Raw genomic sequence first — 27,388 nt, forward strand, 5'->3', positions numbered from 1 at the left:
CAGAGCGCACGAAGGCTACTTGACAGATTTGTGGGAACGAGAACCGCTTGTGGCGGTGCGGCCATATTTCTCGAGCGGGCGCATGCGCAGCTCACACCCGGTATTCCGCTATGCGCAAATCATGCATGCATTGATTGGCTATACCGGATTGACGAAAACGCTCTAATACTTCAGCCACTCAAGACGTCTTAAGCGAAGTCGGCTGATCAACGAGAAAACGCATTGACCAAAGACAAACGAAGTTCTGGTTATTTGACCCCTGTTGTTTTTGGATGCGGCTGCCCTATAAATCTTTACTTAAAAGACGCATCGATCTTGACGGGGCTGTTTTTTTTTTCCTTACGTTAACTCCTTGCAGATGATGTTATGTTGCAGAATAGCACCTGCCAACGCCACCTAATGACATATATATCCCTATAAACTTGGCTTATTAAAGCAAAAAAGAAAAAGCACGTTTACATACAGCGCATGGCTTTTTTCTTCTCTCGTCTTTGCCGCGGAAACCACCCTGTCGTTCTCCGTTGAACTAACAGCACCGCCGCTGCAAAATGAGATTTAGGTGGCTCGCCTCGATACTTTTACAAGGAGCGTTCGCCGTCTTCGCGTTTACTCGGGTCTCAGTAGCGCGGCGTAATTTACCGCATGCTTCTTTCTTCGCGCGCATAAAGCTGTCCTCCTTAAGCTTCGAGATAAGCTTCTATTCTCGCCTGACGCCGCAAACAGGTGCGAAATATCGGACGCTCAACAAAAGGATGCGCCTTTATTGGAAATAGCAGCTGCGCTTTGGCCACGCGCACTGAAGCCTTCAATACCGGTGGCTATATACGTACCAGCTCGATTCAAGTGAGTGCCTCCATTGAAGCTCCCAAGAACCGAGTTCTTTTATGGGGCATGGATTTTTCTCCCCTTTACTTATTTCGTTTCATGCATTTTAACGAAAACAACTCGGGGTCGTTAATCGATCTATAGTGAAATAATAGCTCCCCTTCTGGTTAGCGTCTTCCCGTGGTTATCAGTCAACGAGGGAACTGCAGACCTCTTAAGGTAACGTACTTTACTCGCAGTAATTTTTTCAGTTTGCAGTTAGGAAATGGTTCTGTTTGAGCCACTATAGGCTAGTGAGCCATACGGACGTGCCGCATGAAAGTCCACGCAAACATGCAGATACGCATTCGAGACTGATGACGTGGGACTTAGAGCAGATGGAATCTGTCAATTCATTTGTGTAATTTTACATGCCGAAATCATATTTCGATTGTGGGTTTCATAGATTGATATCTGGTGTTTAGCGTCCCAAAACCACCATATGATTATGAGAGATGCCGTATTGGGGGGCTTCGGAAATTTCGACCACCCGGGGTTCTCTAATTTCGACGGTGGGTATGAGAAAGCCATTAGCGGAGTTAGTTGGTGGACGTCCATTACTGTATTGCATTTTCTGCATACGTGATTTCAGAGTGCAGGGCCATCATAATCTCGTATACGATAACAGCGCACTGTTTGACTCCGGAATACTTTTAGCCATTTGGATTCCGTTAACCCACATCCAAAGTTCAGAATACGTTCGCTCACTTCTCGCCATCTATGGGCGGCTACAGCAAGGAAGCATCGAACCCGCGCCCTCGAGCTTGGCAGCGCAATGCCGAAGCCACGAAATCACCGTGGTCTATAGGTAAGCGGAAATTCAAGGGAGGTGTAAGCTACAGCGGTTCTTCCGTCGGGCCGCCGTGTTAGTAACGCTTAATTATGGTGCTCGGCGGCTGACTCTAGGGTTGCGGGTTCGATTACGGTAGCGGCAATCCGGCATTTCAATGGAGCCGAAAGGCCAGAGACCCATGTGTAAGTATGAATCATCCCTGCTCGTTGAAGAACATCATATTGTATATATTTTCGCAGCCCTCACCTTCTGTACTCCTCGTAATCATATCGCGCTTTTGGTATGCGAGACCCCGGACATTATTGTTTCATTAATCCGACAGCATCGAAAAGCTCGTTTCCCAGAAATTCTGGCGTCAGCGTCGATGTGAGCGTCGTTGGTTGTGCGTGAAAAATCATTTTTTATGACCAAAAAACAATACAGATGCAAATAAAGTAAATAATTATAAAAGGTTTAAGGCCAGTGAGGAAGTAATTCAGCCCGTTTGCCTGCCAAGCAAGTGTTCTACCACAGAGCCACAATATTTGTTTAAACTGCTCTAAAAAAATTACACCATTTGCCGCTAAAGCGAACCATGTGTAGATGCAAAGCAGTGGGCGCTAACGCTTACTCTGACGGCGGCGTTGCCGCTTGCTCTCATCGTGGCGTGGCGCAAGAAAGAAACACCGGGAGCCACAAAGCACGTAGTGATGGACCGGTGTTTCCTACTAGAACATGCCACTCGCTGCTAATGGGCAATGGGAGACGTAACACTTCGATTGGACACAGGTACCAAGAATCGGCTTCTAGTTAACACGCGCGTTGCGAATTTTTATTGTTCAACAACGTACAAGAGTAATCTCCCACCGGCACTATTTTTGGGGTCAAGATCCAGTGCCCATATAAAAGGCGTGGGCAATGAGCGGTTGTACAGCGCGATCTGCCGGTTTTTTCAACCAAGAAACTCGCTAACAGAGCCTGCCTGTGTCGGTGTAGCATGGAGAGAAAGGGGGATGTGTAGGAGAGGAGGGGCAAGGGGCATGCATGTGCCACTGAGGTATGAACGCCTCGGGAAGGGATGCCCCGCCGCGGTAGTCTAGTGGCTAAGGTGCTCGGCTGCTGACCCGCAGGTCGCGGGATCAAGTCCCGGCTGCGGTGGCTGCATTTCCTATGGAGGCGGAAATGTTGTAGGCCCGTGTACTGAGATTTGGGTGCACGTTAAAGAACCCCAGGTGGTCGAAAGTTCCGGAGCGCTCCACTACGGCGTCTCTCATAATCATATGGTGGTTTTGAGACGTTAAATCCCACATATCAATTAATCAGCCTCGGGGAGGGATGTCCAGAGGACAGAGAAGAGGAGCGAGCGTAGACTAGCAGACGCTATCGGCGTTGCGAGGTGAGAGAGATGGGAGCGTAGGAGAGAAAAGCGAGAGGAGGAGGGGACGCGCATGCGCAGCAAAGGTTGTCACGCCGTACACCCGATTGAGCTCGGCCTTAGGACGCTTCGCATGTTAAAATACATTATATGAATGTCATGTTGTGGAAGGAGTCTTCTTAAAACGCATAGTATATTTCGTGGTAGAAGCATAAATTCGCGCCAGGTGTCGCACAATGACACTTATGGCTAAGAATGACATGATATATTACACTGTGAACTGAATGACAGAATACAGAGTACTAACCTATGCACGTCAACGTGTTGATTATCAAGAAGCAAGTTGTTTTGGTTGAGATAGGTTATAATGTACTTATACAAAATATACTCGAGCAATTTGCAGCAGATGGATGTTAGAGAAATCGGTCTGTAACTGGAAGAGTCCGGGGAGTCACCTGACTTGAAAACAGGAATTACTAAGGCAGATTTTCTATCTTCTGGTATACAACTTTTTTTGCTTTAAAATGCAGTTTTTGTTGCCCCAAAACAGCCCAAGTCAATCACATCAACTCCTCGCCCTCTTGATTGTGTATATATATACGCCATCTGTACAATAAATTGATTGTGTGCTCTCTGGCCAATCTTCTTACCGAAACGTTCCTGCGCACTAAGAAAGTATATTGCTTTCGAAACTGCAGTACCAAACAGCTCAAGTAGCCATTCTTTTACTTTTAAAAAGTCCTTACCAAGAGTGACAGCTGAGAATCGAGCGGGTGTTTTAAGGACCCACCAATCACCAAGTGCTCAGACATATTTAATCACCACCAGAACCATCAACCACGTGAACAGCTGCGTAGGTTCGCGTGTGTCCTTCGCTGATTCGCAGCAAGAGTAATTATGGCGTAGAGGGCGCTTGTCGATTGTGCTTGCAGTAGGCGCTCGATGATCTTTTGAAACGGCCAATGTTACGCGCAGTCGTTTGTTTCCTTGCAGCACTGCTGAGCCATGCATCGATACACGAAGCGAGGCTATAGCGATTGAGAATGCGCTCTGGCTTTCGAGCCGACCGGTTGCGCCCCCGCGATCTCCGACGACAGCGCAGCTCTCGCCGAGTGGCTCGCCCTGTGCCATATCTTGCCGCCGACAAGAGCTCTCGCTGAGTGGTGCTCCGTCCTCGGACTGCTGTGACCGTGTCCATCTTTCCTATCTTCTCTTAAGTTCTGGGTGTCGCTGTCCCTACGCCACGCTCTCTTCTGCCCCCCCCCTATATCCCTATACTTTTAATCCTATTCTTTTAATCCCTCCTTACCCCCATCCCTCGTGAGCTACTGTTGAGGTGTCGCACTCTGATGCAGAAAGCTACGGCGCTCACTTTTCTCTTCTTTATTTAAGAATCACATAAGAAGTAGGAGCGCACGAGGCTTGATTACGCTATCGCTGTCTACTCTTGAAGGCGATGCTCGAGCGTCCCGCAATTTCAGTAGTTCACCCATTGCGGATCGCAGCCGTCTCAACGGTAGCGTTGTGTTGTCTCTTCAGTTTATAGCACACGACACCGGCTAACTTGCTTTTGGCAAACGTTCCTGCAAAACAGTATTGCCTCTCTGAGTTACGGCATGACGTATTTTGGATGGGCGGACAGTGAACCTTCTGATATGACGCTGAATTCGCACCCGTCATATTGCGAAGCATGGTGTCAAGCTTTAAGCAAAAAGCAGAAGCATTTTCACATTGAAATGACCTTTTTTTTTAGTTTTATGGATCGTATGCGTGGCTGTTTCAGAGCAGGTCGTTATCAAGCATAATATGTTTCCTTCTGACGATTGTGTAAGAGGAAAAAATCGTGATGGGTTCCAAAGTACATTAGAGGTAGCTATATTCGTGTTTTTTTTTTTTTTATTGAGAGAGACAGAGATCTGCTTGGCAGTGGCTTGTTTTGAACCGGTTCAAACCCCGATTTACTGCCGACGTTCGCTTAAAACAGTAGAGTCGCGCAGCATGGCTGAAATTAAAACTCATCATCTAAAGACGGTTTCTAATGTGTGGCCACAAAGAGCGTGAGAGCATAAATTTCGTTGCAATGTTTATTTATTTGTGTATTTTCCAAAATTCGATTTCGCAGAACCTGTATCGTGCGCGGTCGTTAAAGTGCGGGGGAGAAATTATTTTTACTGGGAACGCTAACCCGAACTGCAATAAAGAACAGGCCTGGGGGCCATTAATTAAAGCGGATTCGTTGCGACACTAACGGCGTTGAAGGCAATTAAGAGAGGCGCTCGTGGATAAAGGTAAACCGAAGCACGTGGGCGGATACGAGCACGGAGGAATGAAAATAGTAACACTAAGACTTTGCAGAAAAACCGTGCACACTGTTGTTATATATATATATATATATATATATATATATATATATATATATATATATATATATATATATATATATATATATATATATATATATATATATATATATATTGTCGAGTGGTTTGTGCCACGGACAGCAGTCGAAATTAGCCAACCGCAATGAAAACCTGCTTGGTTGGGCGGCAACAGCGCGCAGGAGTATGAGTTGGACGACGAACGCAGGAAAGCGATCTCGTCAGAGCGAAGATTGTCCGCGTAGTAGCCCTCGCGTCTACTCCTAGCGAGTTGGCGTGATGCATGGGTCGCGTTGCTTCGGATGTGAACGAAAGGGACTCGGCGGCCATTTATTTTGGCAACGAATTGCGGGGCCTGTAATACAAGACCCCATCGACAACAGGGCTGTATAACCGGGGACTGTGATTGCGGTTCCGGTATAAATCGTTTCGTTCCTTCCTTCTAGGTCGTGTATCTTCGCTCTCCGATTTTGTCTCGCTCGCTGGCAACCTCACTCTCTCTCTTTCTCTCTCTCTCACTGCTGGCCAAATCGTTAGGGCGCTCATGCTCATTTGGTGTCGCCGTTCCGTTACTGCTCGTCTGCAGCCACGGGTTCTTTCCAGCGGGAGAAAAGGAAAAAGAAAATAAACTAGACCCATGCAGGAAGGAAGCGTCGCCGCTGCTGGTGTTCAGGGATTTTCTTACCACCATCTCGATGTGTGGCATCTTTGGAAAGCGATGGGACGAAGGAGGAAGTTCCCATCTGTGGCCGGATTGCCACAGAGGCACCCCCAGCGGCTATTAATCTGCCTGCGTGTGAGACCCACGTCCTGTACGATTAAACGGGGAAAGCTGCAAAGGAAAACAGACAAAGCAAGCAATGGCGTGGTTCGTGTAATTAAGCTGCTTACGCTGGTCCATATTGTTATATGATCCTTATTATTGTGTCCCCGTGCCGTATATCGGGTGTAGCGAAACTCTTGTACTTAGCGGTCGGATGGATGCATGGGATTCATCAAAGTGGCCATGGAACACTTTCTTATCGATATCGGTTATATATGCACCGTCGGCTGCTTTTTTCGTTGCCGCCATGTCATATATATATATATATATATATATATATATATATATATATATATATATATATATATATATATATATATATATATATATACACACATATAGGTGTACTATACTGCGTCGGGGCCGCAAAAGTCGCCTTTCACTCATCCTCTCTACGTATTCTTCCCCTTCACTTTTTTTAAGGGTAGAGTAACAAACCGAGCTCAGTGCTGCTTAAGCTCCTTGAAATTTTGCGTATTATCCTCTTGCCGCTCGACTTATGCGAACAAGATGCGGAATGGAGGAAGGCCTTGGTCGGTTTCTTTCGTAATGCATCCTGTGAGACGTGTACACATCGCCACTAAGACGAGCTGTAATCGCGCACCATACACGCGGTGAAACAACCATACACGACGCTCATATAACGCTGTCGCGGTGTTTCCCGTCAACGCACCTGGAAACAGCAGCAGTCGGAGAGCGGCTTTTCTGCCGTCGTCGCCGCCTTTATTATGCGTGCCCTCACCGGCAGCGGCAAGCGATCCCCCGAGGCGAGCTGTACTCGCGGTGTGTGTGACTCGGGCCGCGGCGCTTTGAAGCCGAGTTTAATTAACCTGCCTCTTGTTCCTTTGCCTCCCCTTCCCATCAGTGAGCGGTGACTGAAAGCAGGGCGCGCCGAAAACCGCGCTCCGGATTTCGAGCCTCCGGAGGTTTTGAGCGGCGATGACGGTGTGTGTGTTGCACACGACCAAATGGGGCTGGCTCGGTTTCGTTTCCGAGCTCTTTCTTACCAAAGAACTCTGTAGCATAGCACCGGTGGCAGCTTCGTTTTATCTGCGCGCGACCAGGCTTCAGTCGCACCGGTGTCGCCGCTTCTCTCGTTTTACGTTGGTGCTCGGCGCATTTGCTGCACCACCTACTCTGTAACGCGTGTATCCGTTCTCTTTGTCTCTTCTGCGACTTCCTTTCAGAACTATGCTATCCCTTCTCTCTCACTCGGAAATTCGCGTTTCTTGTTATTTTCTCCTTTGTTTCTTTTCGCCTGCCTTCCGCGACGTTCGACCCATTCGACGTGACGGTTTACTCGCGAGCAGCGCGTTTGTTGCGTCGCGTTGCGACGCGTTTCACTCCCCATCAGTCGAGGTGCCCCGGTTCCCTTTTATCCTGTCTTCGCATCCTCCCGAGCCTCGCTTTTGTTTTCGTCCTCGATTCACTCAATGGCTGCCTCCGCTATAGTGTCGCTCATTTTCCGCTCCCTCGAGGCCGCCTCTGATTGCAGCCATTGTTTGAGGTGATTACGCAACCAACAACACGAGGACGCGCGCCTCCCTCTCTTTTTCACTCGCTCCCTTCCCAATCTTTGAAGAGCGCGCGTTTTGTACGCGTGGCTGAGCTCGCCACTAACTCCCGGATCCTTTATTAGCGCCAGAGCACTCTGTAGCGCCGGCAAATTAAAAAAAAAAGTTTAGAAAAACGCTCGCTCCCATTTTTTCTTCGTTTTCTATCGTTTGGCTGGTTGGCATTTTCCTCTTGTTTGCGTCCTGATGAGTCGGCTCGCTGCAAGCGCTGCGGTCGACGCGTGTGGTTCGTGTTTGCCGCTGAGTATACTGCCGAACAGTGTGCTTGTGTGTGTTTATGCGTACGCGTGCACTCCCCGGAGGCGATTCGTTGAATGGGGATGGCTTTGAGGCTTAGAGAGAACTCTCGCGGCGTGCACGCATTGTTGTCGCCGGTGTCGTCGTCTAGCTTGGTCGGATGCTCGCCGACGAAATGAGGATCTCTGCAAGACGGAAGGAACCAATATACGCCGTAGTGAACCGATCAATACGTACTCAACTCTATTTTACTTATATATCTGTATTATTTTCCCAGCAAAAAAAAAAAACTTCAGAATACGGTAAATGATTAATATATGAAAGCGATTACTGCGGAACCACTGAAAACGAAATAACCACTTTTTTTAATATTATTATTCCTCTCATTCACCTTCTGTAGTATAGAAATTGTGACAGAACGTTTTTCGTGAATGTACAGCTGGAATTTATTCAGCGATGGATGCCATTTTTTCCGCTCTCACGAATGTTAATAGGAACGGTCGGTATGCACCATAAACCAGTCATAGTGCGTGTACATTACAACTGCTTAATTGTGAGCCTGCGGTTCGCATTTGTTTTCTCGGGGATATTCATTGAAAAAAAAAAAAGCTGTGGGCGTCCGTCTTCTCGAAGGCGTTTCTCTTCCAGCAAGCAAAAATGACGTCACATCTCTTAGTTTGCGTCGTTAGTAATACACGCACAAATAAGCAAATAGCGATGTCAACAAACTGGTCTCTCTGTTGAAAAAAAAAAAACGTTAAGCCTGCGCTGAACGTGCAGCACAGTCACAGCGAAAGCCAGAAGAATGGCCTTTCAAAGCGTCTTATAAACACTCCTTGGGTAACTACTACAAGCTCACTGCTGGGTACCCACTACGCCACAAATAATAATTTTGATGTAGCAGGCCAGGATTCACAATGCTATCCTTCGTGATTCTTCGTACTATCTGCTACTCACTTTTTAAGAATTTTTTGCAATTTTTTATGCAGTGGCTCACGACGATAAAGACTTATGCCTTAAGTGGGGATGCACCACACTTAATAGGTGAACAAGAACAAGTTTTTAATGTATTTGAGCATCGGACGACCCACTCGTTATGCGATTTGCATTGTGTGACACCTGGCTGTTCCTTTGATTCTCGAAACACACTATTACTCATATTAACGCAATTCCTTTAACGGCACCAAGCCTGCTTAAGGCAAATTTGCAAACAAGTTCCAAGCACATGCGTAGCTCAGTGTTAGAATACTGGGCTGGCGTACAGCGAACTCGGTTTTTAATCCCATTGCGTAATCGGTGTTTTTTATTTGCTGAGTTTTTCTCCTTCGATACTGGTTACGGACACCGGCAGCGGCATGCAACTATGGCGCCGTGCGTGACCTGTGTTCGAATTTCACAACAGCTTTCGCTGTAAAGTAAAATATGCAACGATTGAACCTGTAGCCACATTCTGGCCGTATGCGCGGCATGGGCGTAGCTACCGCTGGGCTACACTGGTAATGGTGTGGACCCGGAGGACTGGGGATTGGTCCCTGCCTCAGCCTTTGCGTTTAGGTGGAGGCGAAGTGATGGAGAGCCCAATTGTGCAATGTCAGTGGACGTAAAAAACCACAGGTGGTCGAAACTTTCAGTCTTCCACAACGGCCTGCCTTAAAATCATATGGTGGTAAATCAATAGGAGTTATTACACACGGTAGGAGTGGAGATTAATCATTAATTGTGACATTACATTCTATATGAAAGGTCACAAAAAAAAAGCAAGACTGTCACTTGAGAGCGCTGGTCGCCAGCATATTGTTGTGAACCGTAGGTAGAGGTGTATAAATGCTGTTCCAGGACGGACGTCATTCCATCTGAGTACTCGCAGTAACAGTGCATGGTCGTGTCCTCGGAGCGGGCTTACTCACATTTTTTGTTTTATTTTGTCTCTATTGATACTACAAAATGTGAGAACTCGGTGTGCATCTTCACTGCCAAACTGTTACGAGACTTACGGCGATGCTCAGTCGTTGGAGCGTATGTACTTTTTATATTTCAGTTTCTGCACGTTCACGCAACCAAATTCATTGCATAATGACAGCCATAGTCTTGATCGGGATGAGAACTTTAAATGCTGTTTTTCTCTACGTCATTTGCCTGTTATTTTGTCTATTTATAGAGCGCGTGTGATCTATATTCTATTCTTGGTTTGCTAACGAGTCCACTGTTTATTGTCGATTAACGAAAAGAAAAGATTCTACAGGGGAAAGCAAAAGACGCCGTAGAGTTAATCAACTTTGTGAATTTTCCCACATCGAATAATTTCGAATTAATAAAGCTGTAACGCCACACTTGTGCGCCGGTGATGCAAGTATTGCTGGAAACATTTAGCGTTAATTGCCTTTTTTTTTTTTGGGGGGGGGGGGGGGGCTCCTAACAAAGATACGACGCTGAAGTGAAACAGAGTACAGTTTGTGTAGTGGAATGTTCGGGGGGCAACGGGGTTAAGGGTTGCGTTTCCGTTTGCCCTGAATTTCCGAGGCGTGAAGGCTGAAGCCCTCAACGCATGCCTGCAACGCCTGCAACGCGCTATAGCCTGCGCATTCTGGCTAGGCCTCGCGCGTGTACGTTGGAGCAGCTTCGTCGTTCCGGTCTCTCTCTCGGACAGCGCTGGAAACATCTCGGCCGGCGAGGCAGACCGCGTGCATGACGAACAGCCACGCCTAGCGGTGCCTTATCTGGCGCCGGCGCGCGTCAGGTCGTTAAGGTAAATATTTATCGCGTTCGTTAGCGCCGGCGCGCCCGACCTGCCCTCGCTCGCCGCCATGGGTGCAGCAACGGGCGCCACGAGCAACGATGTGGTGGAGCAAGAATAAATAAAGACAATAAAAAGAGGCAGAGGAAAAAGGAAAGGCGAATAATGGAAGGAAGCGCGGGCGGTGCGTTTGCTTCGCTGCCGTGCAGTCGGGAAGAGAGGAGAGGAATAACAATAAAAAGAGGAGGCCAGCCGTCATAAAAGGCCGAGAGGTCAATGCAGTTGGTCCCTTAAGGGTTATTACAGTAATGCGTCGAGGGGAGAAGAATGAAGATGCATTCCGGTGCGCTGCTTTTCCGGCACGCCTCGTCTGCGCCTGCTGCTTCGCGTGCACATTGGTTCTCCGAGGGGGGGGGGGGGGGGGGGAGAGAGAGAGAGAGCCATCCAGCGGGAAAACGGAGGGTGAGAGGCTTGGCCCATTCGGGAGAGAGGGTCGTTGAGGAAGCCAAGTTAGATAGGGAGTGGGGAAGAAAAGGGTGCTCCCGCAGGCGAGGGAAATAATGCATAGCCGCGCCCGAATGAACGCACGGGCATCAAAAGAACGCGCACCGTTGCGCAGGAGGAATTATGAAAAACGAATCAGGCTGGGGAGGAATATATGTGGTGCAGAAAGGGAGGACATCATCCGGAGGAGCGCGCTGACACCACCTCCGTATACCGCGCTCTTCTTCGTCATCTTCGATGCGTGTTGCTCGTCTAATATCCTATCCTCCGCGCCGAGCGCTTACGTGCACCCATATAAAGGAGGAGGGGGAGGCTCTCGCGACTCGTGTTGTTTTTATTCGCTTTTGACACTTCCTAGCTTTCGCCACCATTAGCTCTAATAGCGACCGAACACGAACATCTGCACCTGATCTTTTTGCCCTGCATTCAGCGTCGCCGTCGCGGTGTTGTTCTCCACGCGGGTTGTTCTCATCAATGTATTTCGTTGTTGTGAATTTCTATATTACGTGTGTTCGTCGTGTCGTGGTTGACCTCTTGCTTACGTTATTTCTCATGCGGTCGTCTAGCAGATAACGCATGCTTCTAACCTGTTCACGTGATCACTATCTATCTATCTATCTATCTATCTATCTATCTATCTATCTATCTATCTATCTATCTATCTATCTATCTGTCTATCTATCTATCTATCTATCTATCATTGTCAAATCAATCAATGAATCAATCGATCCGTTTGTCAGTCCATCCTTACAATGACAATTTTTTTCTTGTTCTGACGTGTAACTGCATTTCAATGTCAATAATCTTATTTTTCGTATTGCGTTAGGTGCTGCGAAACTTGCCTCTTCGCTATAGATGGCCGCTGTCAGGTACACTTGCGTAAGCCTCTCAGAAGGGAAGTTCGCGGTACTTGTATGTCGATGCCGTGATTGCCATTCGTTGGTTATCAGCCGATCTCGTGCGTCGGCACATCGCGATCAGTGGCAGACGTTCTTCTTCTTCGTTTGTGGTTTCGGGTTGCATAATGCTTCTTAAAGGCGCGCTTGATTGATCTTTTCCATTGTGCAGCGTGCCTGCGCAACTACTCCGAGTGATCACTCGCACACGCTGGTTCTCACAGTAATAACGACCCTCTCATTTCGCCACTACACTGTTCCCATTCTGATTGCCGCCTTCTTTGCGCACTTCGTAACCATTGCTCAGCTCTTCGCCGTCCCGTTTCTTTACCCCGGGGTCTGCGCAGATGCGGGCGTTGTCTTTAATAAAAGCTGGATACGTTAGCCTGCAGCTGATAGTCTGGCTGGCTGCACCGACTACTCGCTATCAGTCGAGTTGTATACAGAGATCACGCAAGAAGCGCACGCACACCACCTATAGCCACGTCATTGAAGACAAAATAGTGGATGTGGTGAAAGGCCGTTTCCTTGTTCTACTGAGAAAAACTCGACGTGCATAGCACGACTCTTCATCCTTTTGTCCGTACACGCATACTATAATTAATCAAATAATAAATAATCACATAAACATGGAAAGACTGCTAGAAGCCATTTTGGAAATCGGCATTTGCTGGCAACAGCGGTTTCGTTTATCTGAAGCAGCGCATCGCTGTCCTGTGTCCTATTCGTTTTGGGCCAGTGACTGGACGGGTATTGGAACGGTGATTTTCGGTACTCCGACAGACCACTGCCTTGTCGGTATTCGCGGGCTAGATACGCTCACGGCGTCCTTCTTTTTCAGCGGCCGTATAGTCTGGAGAGTTTGGTCTTAACTTTGTAGGCGTTCAATTAAAACGTGTCTGCCGTTAAACAAAAACTTCCACAAGCGGGTGTTAGATTGAATTATGCATTGCTTTGCGTTATGTTTGTGTCGAAGTGCGCCTTCACACACAACTATATAGGTAATCTATTCGACGACCTCGTGCTCAGCGTACAGCCTGATGTGATTTCCTCTGAGCCTCTGCAATGTGTCCCAATCGGCTTTGATTGACAGAACTTACTAGCGTCAATGTTGTTTGTGCTTGTCGTCTAAACGAACACCGCCGCCCCCTTCACCTTCCTCTGAACATCACGAGTGATGAAGACACGCTCGTGTGCGAATTTGCCTTTATACGTGTTTTGAGTCACGTACTCTATAGTATGGACATGTTCTGAGTGGTACTAACGAGTGCGGACTCTTGTATATGCCGTTAACTCAGTGACTGGTGCGTAGTCGTCTCCAAGTTTGTGCTGTAACTGGAATATGTCTGCAATGTGTAAACATCGGATTATATGGGCGGAAGACAGAATAATCAAGCATGGTCGTGGTATATTTCTCCCCAAAAGTAAAAAAAAAATCACGACAGGGGAAAAGCAACGGTGTGCAAGGCGTGTTCGGGTCAAGTATGACAGTTTGTTCACGTACCAACGTGACCTCATGAGCACATGATAGGTAACATGGCATTCCACGTCGAAGTGGCAGTATTGCAGCGAACGGTGAGATAACAAAGGGGAAACCGGGCAAGCGAGAAAGCCAAACAAAGGAGGGAGAATAGGGGAGGAGCTGAAGACGGTTCGTGTTTCGGTCGCGGGCTACCCCGCTTTTTCCGCCCTCAGGCGCGTGCCCCTAGCGCGGAACGGAATAAATAATTCGCGCAATGGACGCGCCCCTGGGGCTGCTTCGCCGTCTCTTCATTTGCATACACGCGAATGGGGCGACGGTTGTGAGCTGCAGATGCCTGGTCTCTTGTTTTAGGCCCGCGCTTAGGCGTAAAACAGCGGTTTCGCGCGAATGCTCCAATTCTTTTTCAGGGAGAGTTCTACCCCTTTCTTGCATGTATAGAGTGCGCATGGCCGCTTCACTCGGGCCCGTTTTGATTTAGTAATTTCTTTTTGTTCACTCTTCCTAAATCTCTTATATGTCGCCATATAATGCTCCGGCGCTCCAGTGAAATCTGCATCTCATCTGCCGCACACCGTTCTTCGTTCCTTTGGGTTTTTCCCCGCGCAAAGCGAAATTTGCGTTGCTCTGTTTGCGCTCGTCACGCTGTGGCTGCGTGGCAATTGAATCTATTAACCGGGGTCCTTCCGGCTCTATTGCGGTCTTCGCTCTTTCTTTCTTTCTTTCTTTTTATTCTTTCTTTCTTTCTTTCCGAACCCATTTTCCATTTCTATTTTTTTTTCTCTTTTCTGATTGCGACCGCTGCGGTTCGCTCACTGGAAATCAGTGTGCGGTTCTTTTCAATATAGCCAGTTTCTCGCGTCAATTTCGCGTATTACGTTTGTCTCGAACGCAGCAGCAGCGCTGCCTGGTGTTTAAGTGCGTACGCTATGCATACACTGCCGCACACTGCGCAGTATGGGTGCACGCTCGTGGGTTCCTTTGGAAATCATCGTTCTGGAAATAGCGTGCGTGGATATATGCCTCCTCCTACCCGTTCTTTTTTATTTTTGCAGCTGTTTTCCTTCTTCCAAGAACGAATGACTTTCAGCGAATGCCGCGCAACAAACGGAACGTGGTAACAGAGCGTATGGAATAAGAATAAGGCTGTCGCAGAAAGGGTGCAGAATTCCCTAAGGAACTGATGACGGTAATCGAGTGAGAAACTTCCGTAATATGTTGTCTCGGTTTACTTTTACTTTTATATTCTTTTTCTGGTTTGGCCCACCCGCTAAAATGCAGACGCTGCCGCAGTTTTACGTAGGTGCGTGGGCGCTCTTTATGCTAATTCCGTCTAGCGCGCATCCTACCACGTGCTGGCAGTTTCGTCTAAGTGAGCTTTTTTTATCGCCTGCTAGTTCGCGTCGCCAAGTTTCTCTCTCGTCGCTGGTTCCCCCGGGTATGAGTTGAAAATGTGATAGAAAAAAGGACAAAAACAACGCATATAAAACATATTGGGGTATGTTGGTCATAGCATGTGCTATTTGATGTGTTGTTTTTCAGAATAACGGGTTCCAGCTCTGTGTGGTCCCCGCGTAACCTAGGAGCACTTCCAATGGCCACTTCGGCTTTGTGGAGGGTATAATGTGCGTCCAGGGGTAGCAATCAGAAAAAAAAAGAATTCACGCTTTAACGTTTGGTGAGAAATGTCGAGAAATTTGACGCGTCACTTGGTATTTCCAGCTCAATAATCACATAGTGAACCTGTGAGGCTCTCTTTCCGTGAAATGCGAGGACGGAGACCTTGTTTCTTTCTTACTTTTTGTTTTCTTTCACAGCGCCAACGGAGTGATACGCGAGAGAATGTTGCTAAAGCGGTGAGTTTAAGAGCGTCAAAAAACAAGTCATATTTACTAAGCTTGTGCAATCGCTGAGAATCAAGTTCTTCGAACGGCAAAGTGCTCTACGCTTAGGCATCATTCTATTCACAATATCAAAACGATTATAAGGTCCCCTTCTGATGTTGCTGTGCAAACGCACATATTTGTCGTGGCTGTCTTATGCAAATATATTTAGCTGACAGTGAACGCGTGTCTTCTAGTGCATTTTCCAGGGTATTTGTGGTTTGTTACCAGATTCTCCTCCGTAATTTGAAATTTCACAGGTGCGCTACATGGGGTAAAATGAAGTGGGGTATTTTAGCACGGCATGCAGAATAAAAGTGAGGGCGTCCAGGTGAAAAGATATTATGAGCGTCTACACAGAAACGCGAAGCCAAGCGCTCCTGCGTTGTGTCGCTCAGACAGATTTGATGTTGCCATCATAAACATAGCCGTCTTCGGTATCGCCTTGACCCGGCACCCTCCCGTCCGCCGGATCATTCTGTAGCGCCTGACGATGACGGATGGTACAAAAGGATCGGTTCACAGTTGCCCGCCCCGTGTACTTTTCATTTTCATGCCTCCTACCGTCCAAAATCTTGAGCGATAAAACAACGAGTTTTATCTTCCTTCTGCTGCCCGAGTTTGTTGTTGCGTGCAAACACACTCTAGAATGAGCCCGGACCTCGACGGAGTGACGCGGAAAGTCAACATGTGCGGCGCTGTATAAGCTTCTCGTGGCGCGCATGAGCGGCCTCTCTACGATCAAAGCTAGATTTGAATTGATGATGACTGCCGGCGGAACGCGTGGAACACGGAAGACACCCGTTCATCTCTTGGTCCTTCTTTCCTCTTCCCCTCTCTCTGTCACTATGAGAGAGAGTCGGCGTTAAGTCGAACGTTATGGTGGCATTGTTGGAGAAGGCCGAGTGTTTTTTTTTTTTCAATTTTTCTCGAGCGCCATGGCAGTGTTTTTTGTGTGTGTGTGTGTGTGTGTGTGTTCAGTGGTGCTTGGTTGAGACATCTTCGAAGGGGCCATTTTTGTTGCTGCGGTTGCTCGCTTGTTTGCACCCGCTCTCGATATTACAGTCGTCTTAGCATACCATGATGGCATCAGTGCTACGGTTATGCCTGTTGTTCGTTCGACCAACTGTTACCAGTTGAAGTTAAGGGCTCGCTAAGACTAACTGATAACAGTTGGCGATGCCGAGTTTTTAACTGGGCTCACTGAATTCATATAAATGGTTACGTGAAGCAGGAGGAGGCAGTTTTGCAAGTTGTGAATAGGCGTAAGGTTTTTCATGAGAGTGCCCCTGGACTTTTTGTTCTGTATAAGAGAAAATACTGTATTGATTTCGGGCCTTGCACATAAAGTTTAATAATAATAATAATAATAATAATAATAATAATAATAATAATAATAATAATAATAATAAGAAGAAGAAGAAGAAGAAGAAGAAGAAGAAGAAGAACTAAGATTTCATACGCCGCAAAAGCGCGATATGATTATGAGAAACGCCGTATAGTGGAGGGTTCCGGAACATTTGACCATCTGGTATTCTTTAACGTGCGCTGACATAGCACAAACACGGCCCTCTACAATGTCGCTTTCGTTGAAATGCGACCGTAGTGGACGGAATTGAACCCGCGACCTTCAGCTCAGCGGCCGAGAACCTTAGCCTCTGATCCACCGCCGCGGACGCATATTAGGTTTTGTGATAGATTTAGGTTCACATTTTTGTATCTGTTACCAACAAACTGAAACGTCATCGTGTTTAAAACCAGTCGCGTTCACTGTGAGACAGGACTTATTCAAGGAGATCTGGATTTATTTGTCTAACAGGCACGATAGTAGGAAACTTCTCACGTCAGCGTCAACAATAAAACGTACTCTTTTGCACCGCTCACCAACTCAAAAATCTTTTTGGGCTTCAATACCCAACCTGCTTGAAATCCCCAATTACTGTAACGTCACTTACATTGGCAACGCGTCTAACTTTCACGCTCTAGTAGGCTTTAAGCAATATTCCTAATTTGATTGGTAAGATGTCATAATCATTGTAATGAAGTTGATGCAAGAGTCTTTCGTACGCGAAAACAGCGGTATTACCTTCCACTAGACGACAGATGAACGATTTCCACCTTACACTGGATGGACAGACGTTGACGTTGGTAAAAGAACATAAATTTCTTGGCGTTACTCTTGGTAGACACCTGTCGTGGGCGTCACACATTTGCGCACCACAAAAACAGGTCAACATGCATAGTTATAAACGTAAAACGGCGAATCGCTGGCACAATATCTGGAGTATCAGCACTACTGCAAGTGCATGACGCACTAATAAAGCAGAAGATTGCTTATTCCGCACCGATTATAGGGGTCATCGCAAACGACAGAGAAGCGTCTTCGGAGATTACTGGCGAGGGTATTAGGCGTGTGCGTGGAAGCCCCACAGGACAAATTGAGTTCTCTCGTAATCGCTGAAGCTTGTCATCCGCCATTCTCTGTAATACGAGCGGTTGAAACTTGTCGACATGTTTTCCGTATTTCAACTCCGCACGAGCTTCGCACTTGCAGATAGAAATGAACTGAACCTAGCACTTACAGATAGAAATGAATGTAAGCTACGCAATATTGTCGAGGAACATGAAGCATTATTACCGAAATATGAGATCAATAAAGTAGATATTAATTTTTCTTTTTGGAAGCTGCCAAGACGAAGTTGTCGGTCGAGAGAATAATATATGAAAAGGACTTATGTTCGTGACATTCGTGCAGATTTATTTCCGATATATATCCGCAGTAGATCAACCTGTATACGGACCGTTCTTGCCATGCCAATTGCCGCTCTTCAGCTTTTTTTTTTCATTCCATACTTGGCAGTAGAGCGCACATTCAAATTTTGTCGAGTGACGTCTTCTCTACTTTTGCGGAACTGTTTGCAATTCTATCTCCGCTACGCTTTATAACATCTGGAAAAGAGGCATAAAAATGAGTCATTTTTACCGATTCGCAGGCCTCTCGATAGCATTGCTGCAAGGTGATAGAAAAGTCTTTCTAAACGTTTTCCTGTTATACGACACCTTAAAAACATGCAAAAGCAAGAAAAATAAACCACGCAATCGGAGGTATACCAGGCCACTGCAGCATTCCAGGAAACACGGCAGCGGACGCCGCGGCAACCAGGCCCCACAATAACGAAGCGAAAATCATTCTGCCGCTTTCACGCACTGAAAGCGTCTACTCCTCAGACAGGTAACCTGTTGCGCCGCCAAATACAAATGGTTTGACGAAAAGTCTAAACGTTCAGACTTATATTTAATTTTATACTTAACTATGCATTTAATTTTTATATATTTTCGCATGAAACTAAGGATTTCATCAGAGTTAAGGAAAAAATAGGAGATTCGAAACGTTGGTCCACCACCTGCGACTTTGTACAGCATTTACGCGACACTTATTACACAAGATACAGAGTGTTCCTTGCACAGAGTGTACAGAGTGCCTTGTACAGAGTGTTCCCTGCAGCCACTCTGACGAAGATGTACGTCACCTGTTTCTCGAGTGCCTGGAATGTGAGACACAAAGAAAAGTATTACGAGCAAGTTTGAAACTTTTAGATAGAGTGCCTTTCACGGTAACGAAAATGCTAGATCCATAGCCAACTGCAGGTCTTCAGAAAAGAGCGCTTGCCTCCTTCTAGTAGTTTTTTGAAGAATCATATATTATATGGAAATATTGACCGACCGTATGCGATGTCGCCTTCTTGTTAAAAGAAATGTGCAATATTTAGATAGCGTGTTTCGTATGTGTAATTATTTGTCTGAGAGTCAACTGACCTTGTGTGTGTAACTTGTGTACATATGAACCTATGAGGTGTATCTGAAGTGAACTGTGGCATCTGGCTATTGTGTGCTTTTATGTCTTATGTTGCACTCTCTTGCATGTTGTGCCCAAGATGTTGTTTATCTTACGGCTTATCTTGTAAACTAAGAGAAAAGGAGTAGCCGGTGCCACCATAATGGCACCAACCTCTCTTACTTCATCATTTTAATGAAAAAAGTCAATGCGAACGCGATGAAATAGTCTGTAATGTTCTTGTCAGCGTGTAATTAATTTCATGTAATTGTCAGGGTATTTTATTTCTTGGTAACGGCAACTTTGACGCATGAGTGGTGGCAATATTCTCAGCGAAAAAAATTGCATTTAATTTGTCAATATTCAATTTGTATATTTCACTTGTATATCGCCTGCATGGGTTATATGTGAATAATGTATAAAGCCGTGAGAGAAAGGGCATTTTTTACCCAATTAGTATCAAGTATGGTATGTTGTATTGCATTTCTTTGTGTGTGTGTGTGTGTGTGTGTGTGTGTGTGTGTGTGTGTGTGTGTGTGTGTGTGTGTGTGTGTGTGTGTGTGTGTGTGTGTGTGTGTGTGTTTGTGTGTGTGTGTGTTGTTTACGTGAAAGTTTTGCAATGCACACCGAACCCCCAAATTCATATCTCAATTTTTTTAAACGTTAAAACAACATCCAGATGAAGCTATATGTGTTTTTAATTGATACAGAAAGACTGCTTTCTGTTTTCCGCCACTAAGAAAGAAAGAAAGAAAGAAAGAAAGAAAGAAAGAAAGAAAGAAAGAAAGAAAGAAAGAAAGAAAGAAAGAAAGAAAGAAAGAAAAAAAGAAAGAAAGAAAGAAAGAAAGAAAGAAAGAAAGAAAGAAAGAAAGAAAGAAAGAAAGAAAGAAAGAAAGAAAGAAAGGAACTCGATGCGAGACGACATCGTTTCCGCAGAAAGTGAAGATAACCTTCCCACTCTCGAAACCGGAGATGCTCGCGAACGGGCGCTTCTCTCACGGCGAAGATTTTCTTCACGCGAGGAGTCATGCCCAATCTTCAGCGTATTTGCATAGGAGCGGAGCCGTCTTCGGGTGGCATGCTCTTCGGCTAGGGCTCTTGAACCCTCGCAGTGACACAGGCGTCGACGTCAGCGAAGCTGTCGGATATTGAGGAAATAAAAATGAAAAAAAAACGTGCAATCAAAAACTTATGAAGGGTGGTTTCGCCGCAGAGCGCCTGAGTATTGCGGAGCGGCTAAGGCGCCAGTGCTTCTGACAGAAGGGCCCCGAAATTCCATTCTCGTGCCGGCGTAATACGCACTCCCTCGTCGTGTTTGAGCATCGAAAAGTTTGGCAAGGAAATAAAAGATTAAAGTGAACCAGTTCGGAGAACCGCGCATGTTCCGCGCCGTAGGTCTGGCGTACTAAGTGTGATTTGTTTAAGAAGCAGAAGCAGCTCCGTAAACAGCGCACATTTCAACTGTTCGCCCGTAGCGCGATTCGTGCCTCACCGAATTTGGTAATCAATGCCGGTGGCGAGAACTTTTGAAATATTGATTTTGATCGTGCTTGATGCTTACGTAGTGGTGATATTCGGAGGCGGATGTATAATCTTCGCTTGTATGGCCACAATACAATGTAAATGCTCAGAATGCAGGGATGGCTTTGTATAAATGCTTTTAAATTTGCTCTCCTACGGACTCCTACAATTCAGTATTTATTTCCTTCAACTAAGTAAAGCGAAGCGACAGCATTAACGCCAGAATTTGACTGATGTTAGCGACGCTCGTCAGGTGTGCTAAGACACGTTCTCGGACCACGGACTACCATTTTCTGATGATAACACTCAACAAAGACCCTTACGAACTCTCTTTCAAAGGACGTTATTACGAAAAAACTATAAATAACTGTCGTTTTTTTTTTGTATCGCGAATTATGTGTTTCACTTCTTTTTTTTTTAACCTAAGTAGCGTGCTAGACATGCCTACATGCAACGCTCTGCAGCATCACTAATTAAATGTCCTATGCTACAGTCCACATTTGGTCGCCAAGAAATGTTACCTATAAATTACTATCGTTCAAACGTTGGATGCGTCGGACGTACATGAACGGTACGTTGTCGCACAAGGTTTTAAGGAGTGTCTTGTGGAATGCGGGGCTCTTGGTCGCCATTTGTTAAGGCCCTGTGCTTTTCAGTATTGAGACTTTCAAGCTAAAGACATGTTCGAGTATTCAGTGTACGTGCAACGCGTGTCGATTGGATATGGCAAGCCCAAGTGACAGTTTTACCGCTAAACATGTAGTAGATGGTCGTGTGCCGAGCTTCATGCACACGCATTTAGTTAAAGGACGGAAGTTTACGTTGCGTGTATACACAAGCACGAGATACAGCGATTGAAGTCACCCGAGGGCGGTGGCGATCACGAAGATGAGCGCGTTGTTCGTATTGTTCTGGAAGGCGTAATGTGCACAAATGAGAAAAAAAATGTTTCAGATAAAAAGCTAGGAATACTGAGCGAATACACTCTCTAATAACGAAAACTGGTTGCCTGAAAATCATCTACAACAGAAGCCGAACGTCTTCCATAAAGACCTCTTAGTAGACAATGGACCGTATATGCGTTTGTGAGGAGCAGCTATAGGTGTAGTGGCGTATACAAACTGACGCGTTATGTAGTCTGTATACTGCGGGTATGACGTAGTTAGAAATGTATGCGCGCGAACGTTTTGTCGAAAACTGAACTCCTGGAAGTTAATTTTCCAATCCCATGTTACCTTCTTGTCGATTTCAGTTTGCCATACTTGTTTTATTTACTTGGTCACCTCTGCTCTATTGGGTAACCATTTAGTGTTTTCGCTGCAGGACTTGTGGAGTTGTAGTAGCCTAGTTTATATAGGCCTTAATATCTCCACAGCGACCCATTTAGAATAGAACAGACGTACGCCATCAGTTTGTGAAATACAATGGCCGATAGGCGTACCTTAAAAATTGGCCTGTCAGATGCTTCTATCGCAATATTCGTCGGGCGAATGATAAAAGTGTCGCCGCAAACATAGGCTGGCGAACCTTTTATTGCTCCTCGGTTCGGGAATGTGTAACCAGGGCATGCTCGTTGTTTTAGTAAATTATTCTTCTACAACGACAACTTACACACTGTTACTGTGCTTGGTTTGCATAAAGGAGCACTGACCGAAAATTTGGAACGCGAGATGATGAATGAGATCGATTTATGTGGAGACATGCACAACGACTAAGAAATATTGAGGGCAAATGTTGCCGATAACATATTTATAATCAATTTCAAAGTGCATGCCACGAGATGTGGAGCCCATCGCGATATCGACATCGACGCGGCGGCAATGTAAACAAACCTACGTCACGAATTTGTGACGGCTGGTTGCTTGCGCTAGCGCTACCAGCGATTTCTTCCTCCGTGACTTCGCCTTTGCGTGGGCTGGCTGTCAGTGCGGCGCCGGCTTGCGTGCAGTGTCACGTGAATTTTGCGTGGTCACATGGCTAGCTGTGTTTGCCTTCCCGCCGAAACGGCCCCTGCCTAGCTTAGCGCTTTCAAACCGAAACTTTCATAAAAACGTATCTGAACAAGTAACTCTCGCGTACTCACGCAAACGTGGTTTCCAGCAATGATGAGGTCATAAGCTACCTGTTATGTCAACAACAACAACAACAACAACAACAACAACAACAAACAAGCTGTAAATTTTTTGTCTCAGTAAGGCTGTGTGTGCAAGCGCATTCAGTAATGTTTATGGAATATTAAGGGAGTAACTGAACAAGGTCAAAAGAAAAATAAAGTTTTGTGATCGGTTCAGATCCCTTAATTGTTCACGATGCAACATTGGCAGGACTGATTAGAACATACCATCTTGGCGAAGAGGGGGGCAGGCTCAAGGGGATCAATTTCGGAAGTCGCTCCCGTAAGTGCCCGTTTAACGCAGGCGTAGATATGCTTTTCGGACGTTTTCATTCGACGTTGTGTGACGTGGCGCCGTACATAAATAAGAAGATATGCAAAGTAAAAAAAAAAACAGCATTCTGCAGTGATTCGCCGAATCGACGTAAAGCTTCAAACAAAATTTCCCTTTAGTTTTCATTATGACTTATAAGAAAAAAAAAAGCTCCCCACACGTTCCAGCATTCCATCTCACGCATCGTGACTTTTTTTCTTTACTTTAGTTCGAAGGCGTGGTCGCTATAGCGCGGAATCTGTGGGCCCGTGGCGTGAGACGCGCGCTGCATGCGGCTTCAGCAAAAACTCTCGCAAGAAGATAGAACGCGAGTGAGCCACGCGGTGATGGCGCATGGCGCGGCAAGGATGGAGGGGGCGCTCGCATTTAATCGGAACCGGCGCGAGACGTCGGCTAGGCGACTTCCAGGACGACGTCTCTACTACACCCGCCCCGTTCTCCGCTTTCTACCGCCATCCTACGACAAGCTTGCTCAGAAGCACCGTCGTCTCTGTCCTCGGCGTCGACTGTGCCGGCGGTCGTGCCCTGCGTGCGATGCCCGCCACGCGGATGCCGCTAGCATGCCCAACTGCAACAGCGCAGCCAGAGCTTGGAGCCCGAGTGTGGTGGGAGACATAGAGAGAGGGGAGGGTGTGTTGGGAGCTTGCTCGGTGCCAAAGGCAAGCGCGCGGAGTCGTGGAAGTTGAGGAGAAGAGCGTACGCGACACACACTAGAGCGACATCCATGCGTTCCTTTCATTTTTCTTTTAATATATATGAGAAGACTGGCAATGGCTGCAGGCTCGCGACGAGTACACACCCCCGTCACGTCGCTTTGGTTATGTGCGGCGCAGGCGGCGTCATTTCTCTCGACGCCGTTTCCTCCGGGACGGCCATTTTGAATAAGCGCGCGCGCGCTCTCTTCGCGTGGTTTGGTGGTTGGTGGTGGTCGCGTCGTCGTGCTGCGTGGCGCCTTGTCAGTGGGGTCACGTCGCCAGTTTGTCGCTCAGTCCGCGTTTTCTCCGCGTCGGGCCTCGTCAAAGTTGGCTCGTTTGCCCCGCGATAACCTTTGCTTCTCACACGTGTGTGCGTGCAGCGTTGTGCAGCTTCGCAGTTCTCTAAATGCCGATGGGCTTGTTGAATATGTTTAGCGTCAGAATCTCAGACAGCTTTCTCTGCGAGCGTATGACACTTCTTTGATGGTGCAAATGCTCGTCTCTCATGCTCGCGCTCTCTCTGCTTCTTACATTTTTTCCAGCTCTCCCCGCCTCATCTATTCCTGAGAAACGCTACCGGCTCGGTGCCTCTGACGGTGTCGGCGTGGCCAGGCTACCCTGTCTCCGGGCGTGGATGGAGGCGTTCTCAGCTTCGCGCATCGGTCAACGTCACTGTGCTGCGATGTGCACAGGTTGACCTCCATACCTGCTTGCTCCGTTCCCCAGCACGATCTATGATGTCTTTCGAAACCGTGCAGCGTCATGCATAAAATGGCATTTATAAACTCGGAACAATTGCAGTTCGGATGAGCTTAGTGATACACGTGAATCAGCGTACACCGCACAAAAGTGACAAAGCCCATTTATTGTGGCATCATGTATACAGTCGATCGTTTTACTCAGTCAGTGTTTGTTTGCGCCGTTATTTTTGTCGATAAAGGTCGTTCATTATTTAATGGTTGGTTTGTGCTTCTTTTTTTTTAATCGTTAAGCTATAGGAATGCAATGATGGGTGAAGTGCACTATGCGCCAGTAAGGTAAAGAAAGAACGCAATGTTCTCAGAGAACAAGAAGGCAAGCACATCGTATGCCTAATTGCTAATTCGCATCGTTCTGGGTTATCTTTTTTTCTCCTTCTTCGGTGAAAGATTTTCGCACTTTTTAACCCCACTGAAATTTACCGGCCGGTCCATCAACATAGTTTCACTGCTTAAGCCTCAAGTGCTTGTAAAGCTATAGCATAACAAACCAGCGCGAAATACACCGTTGCTACTTAAACAAAAGAAAACTTACCAGGTAATGAAGTTTTAGTATCTCTTGCTTGAAATTAAAATGTTGCGTGGAGAAGATACGCGTCCACAAAAGGAAGGGCAAGCGCAACTAATTTCCCCCGACATCGTGTTCAGGAAGTACGCATCAAGTATGTAATAAAGAACATAAAGCATACAGCCGCTGAAGTTACCCTTCGGTATCCTCATTCGTACAATGTTTGTTTCTTATGATGGCCCGGACCATTTTGTGTGCAGAAGATACTAGGACCTTGGGCATCTGCCTCAGTTGCGCAGAAAGCAACTAAAGCACTGCTACTTTACCTTAAGTCAACAAACCTGAGCGACCGCCTGTAGACTGTGTGTGCTCCCCGAGTGTGCTCGTGATTGTGTGTACCTTCTCATCTTTCTGCAACCTCTTTTCTCCCCTTTATCCCTTCCCCAGTGCAGGCTAGCAAACCGGATGTGCGTCTGGTTAACCTCCCTGCCTTTCCTTGCATCTTTATCTCTCTCTCTCTCTCTTTCTTAAGATGGCTTGCTATGAGACTCCTGCGTGTATCCAAGTATGTTAACTTCGTCGGAGGTAGACGGTGTTTGGGAATTATTCGCCGGTGAAAGGCTCAGGTGATGCCTGTATCCATAGAGCAAATGTTTCGACGATCAGTCGTCATCGATTCCATAGCAGAATAAGAGTTATTTGTCCGCAAGCGACAGCGGAGTATTCCACCGGATAACGTATCTGCCATTCCTGTGGTTGAGTGTGCGTGTCTGTTTCCTCCTTTTCTATCAATAGTTGTTTTTCCACTTTCGTTTTTTCCTTACCTTTCTATTCCCCTTGCGCCTTTTCCAGAGCAGGTAGCAAACAAAAAATTATTTAGGTTAAACCTTCCTGCCATTCACTTATCCTTTCTTTCTCTCTCTTTCTCTCTTTCTCTCTTTCCACAGGACAGTAATCTCATAGCTTATCGCTCATTTAAAACCTTTTTATTAGGTTGTTGTGGAGTTGTTCTGCACTTATTAATTATACATGTTCTGCAACGATGATTCGACCGCAAGTTGTCATATTTGCCTTAATGTGGTCATCGTATACGTGTAATACTTCTTTTTTTCGTTCCAGTTTCACATTATCATTTGTTGATAATGCATCGGTTCAGTATTGGTAGTAGGCAGACTGGGATCCCTGTCAAGAGACAAGCAGTGGGACTATCTATACCTTTCTATATCCTCCTTCTGTATCAAAAATTATATGATATGTCATGAGCCCTAGTTATGTGCCGTGGCAAGGCACACTGATTCACCGATGTACGAACAACGGATACGCAACACGTTTTGTGGCGAACGCCTGCGCAGTGCAGCACAGCATGTAATCTTAATGAACGCTCCAGTAACATGTCGACACGTTCGTTGCGTTTCTCACCTGTGACACGTGTGTGGGGCTCGTGTCACCCTTCCGCCAGACTGTGAGCAATTCTACTACGTTACTATACTCCCACGACTCGCGTTTCGCAGGTTCTCCGCTTCGAGGCTTCACCCGCGGCCTTCGGTGACAGCACCGTGTTCAGCGCGTCAGTGTCCGGCACCGCTCCACTGTCCGTACGTGCGGTCTTCCACGACGGGGCCCAGAAACGATGGACCACGAGACGCAACACGGGGACCATCCGCTTCAGCCACCTCTACGCACGCACCGGCTCGTTTCATGTGACTCTCAGGTAGAGCAAACTTTTTTGTCTCCTATTCATTTTTTCATTTAGGTTACGCTGTTTTGATACAGTTGTTTTAAGCCATTTTCTTTTTGTGGTTGCACATTGAGCAGAAATTTCAACGTCTCTGTCCTATTTTTTATGGAGTTTGTTGGTATGAGAGGCAGGCAAAAGTTTATTCGGATGTTCAAAAGTCGACAGTGAGGTTTTCATAGGCGGAATATTTTCGGGTGAATAATAATCGGCAGTGTCACATGCCAAAACCAAAATATTATTATGTGGCACGCCGAAGTGAATGGCGCGGTATTATTTTTGTCAACCTGGAGTTCTTGAATGTGCGCCGAGAGTCAAATCCGTTCGTTGTTCATCCAAAATCTTATCCGCATTGGTTAAACGCTTCAG

At 46.5% G+C, this 27,388-nt stretch overlaps 1 protein-coding gene across 1 annotated transcript in view; it reads left to right on the plus strand.

Moving 5' to 3' along the window:
• LOC119178611 (uncharacterized) overlaps positions 1-27,388 on the plus strand; it is a 243,067-nt gene that overhangs the window by 34,373 nt on the left and 181,306 nt on the right. Inside the window, exon 3 of the mRNA XM_037429824.2 lies at positions 26,796-26,995. Within this exon, the coding sequence (XP_037285721.2) occupies positions 26,796-26,995 (200 nt within the window). The remainder of the gene's footprint in view (positions 1-26,795; positions 26,996-27,388) is intronic.

Source organism: Rhipicephalus microplus, chromosome 1 (genome assembly GCF_043290135.1).
Source record: "Rhipicephalus microplus isolate Deutch F79 chromosome 1, USDA_Rmic, whole genome shotgun sequence".
Taxonomy (NCBI): domain Eukaryota; kingdom Metazoa; phylum Arthropoda; class Arachnida; order Ixodida; family Ixodidae; genus Rhipicephalus; species Rhipicephalus microplus.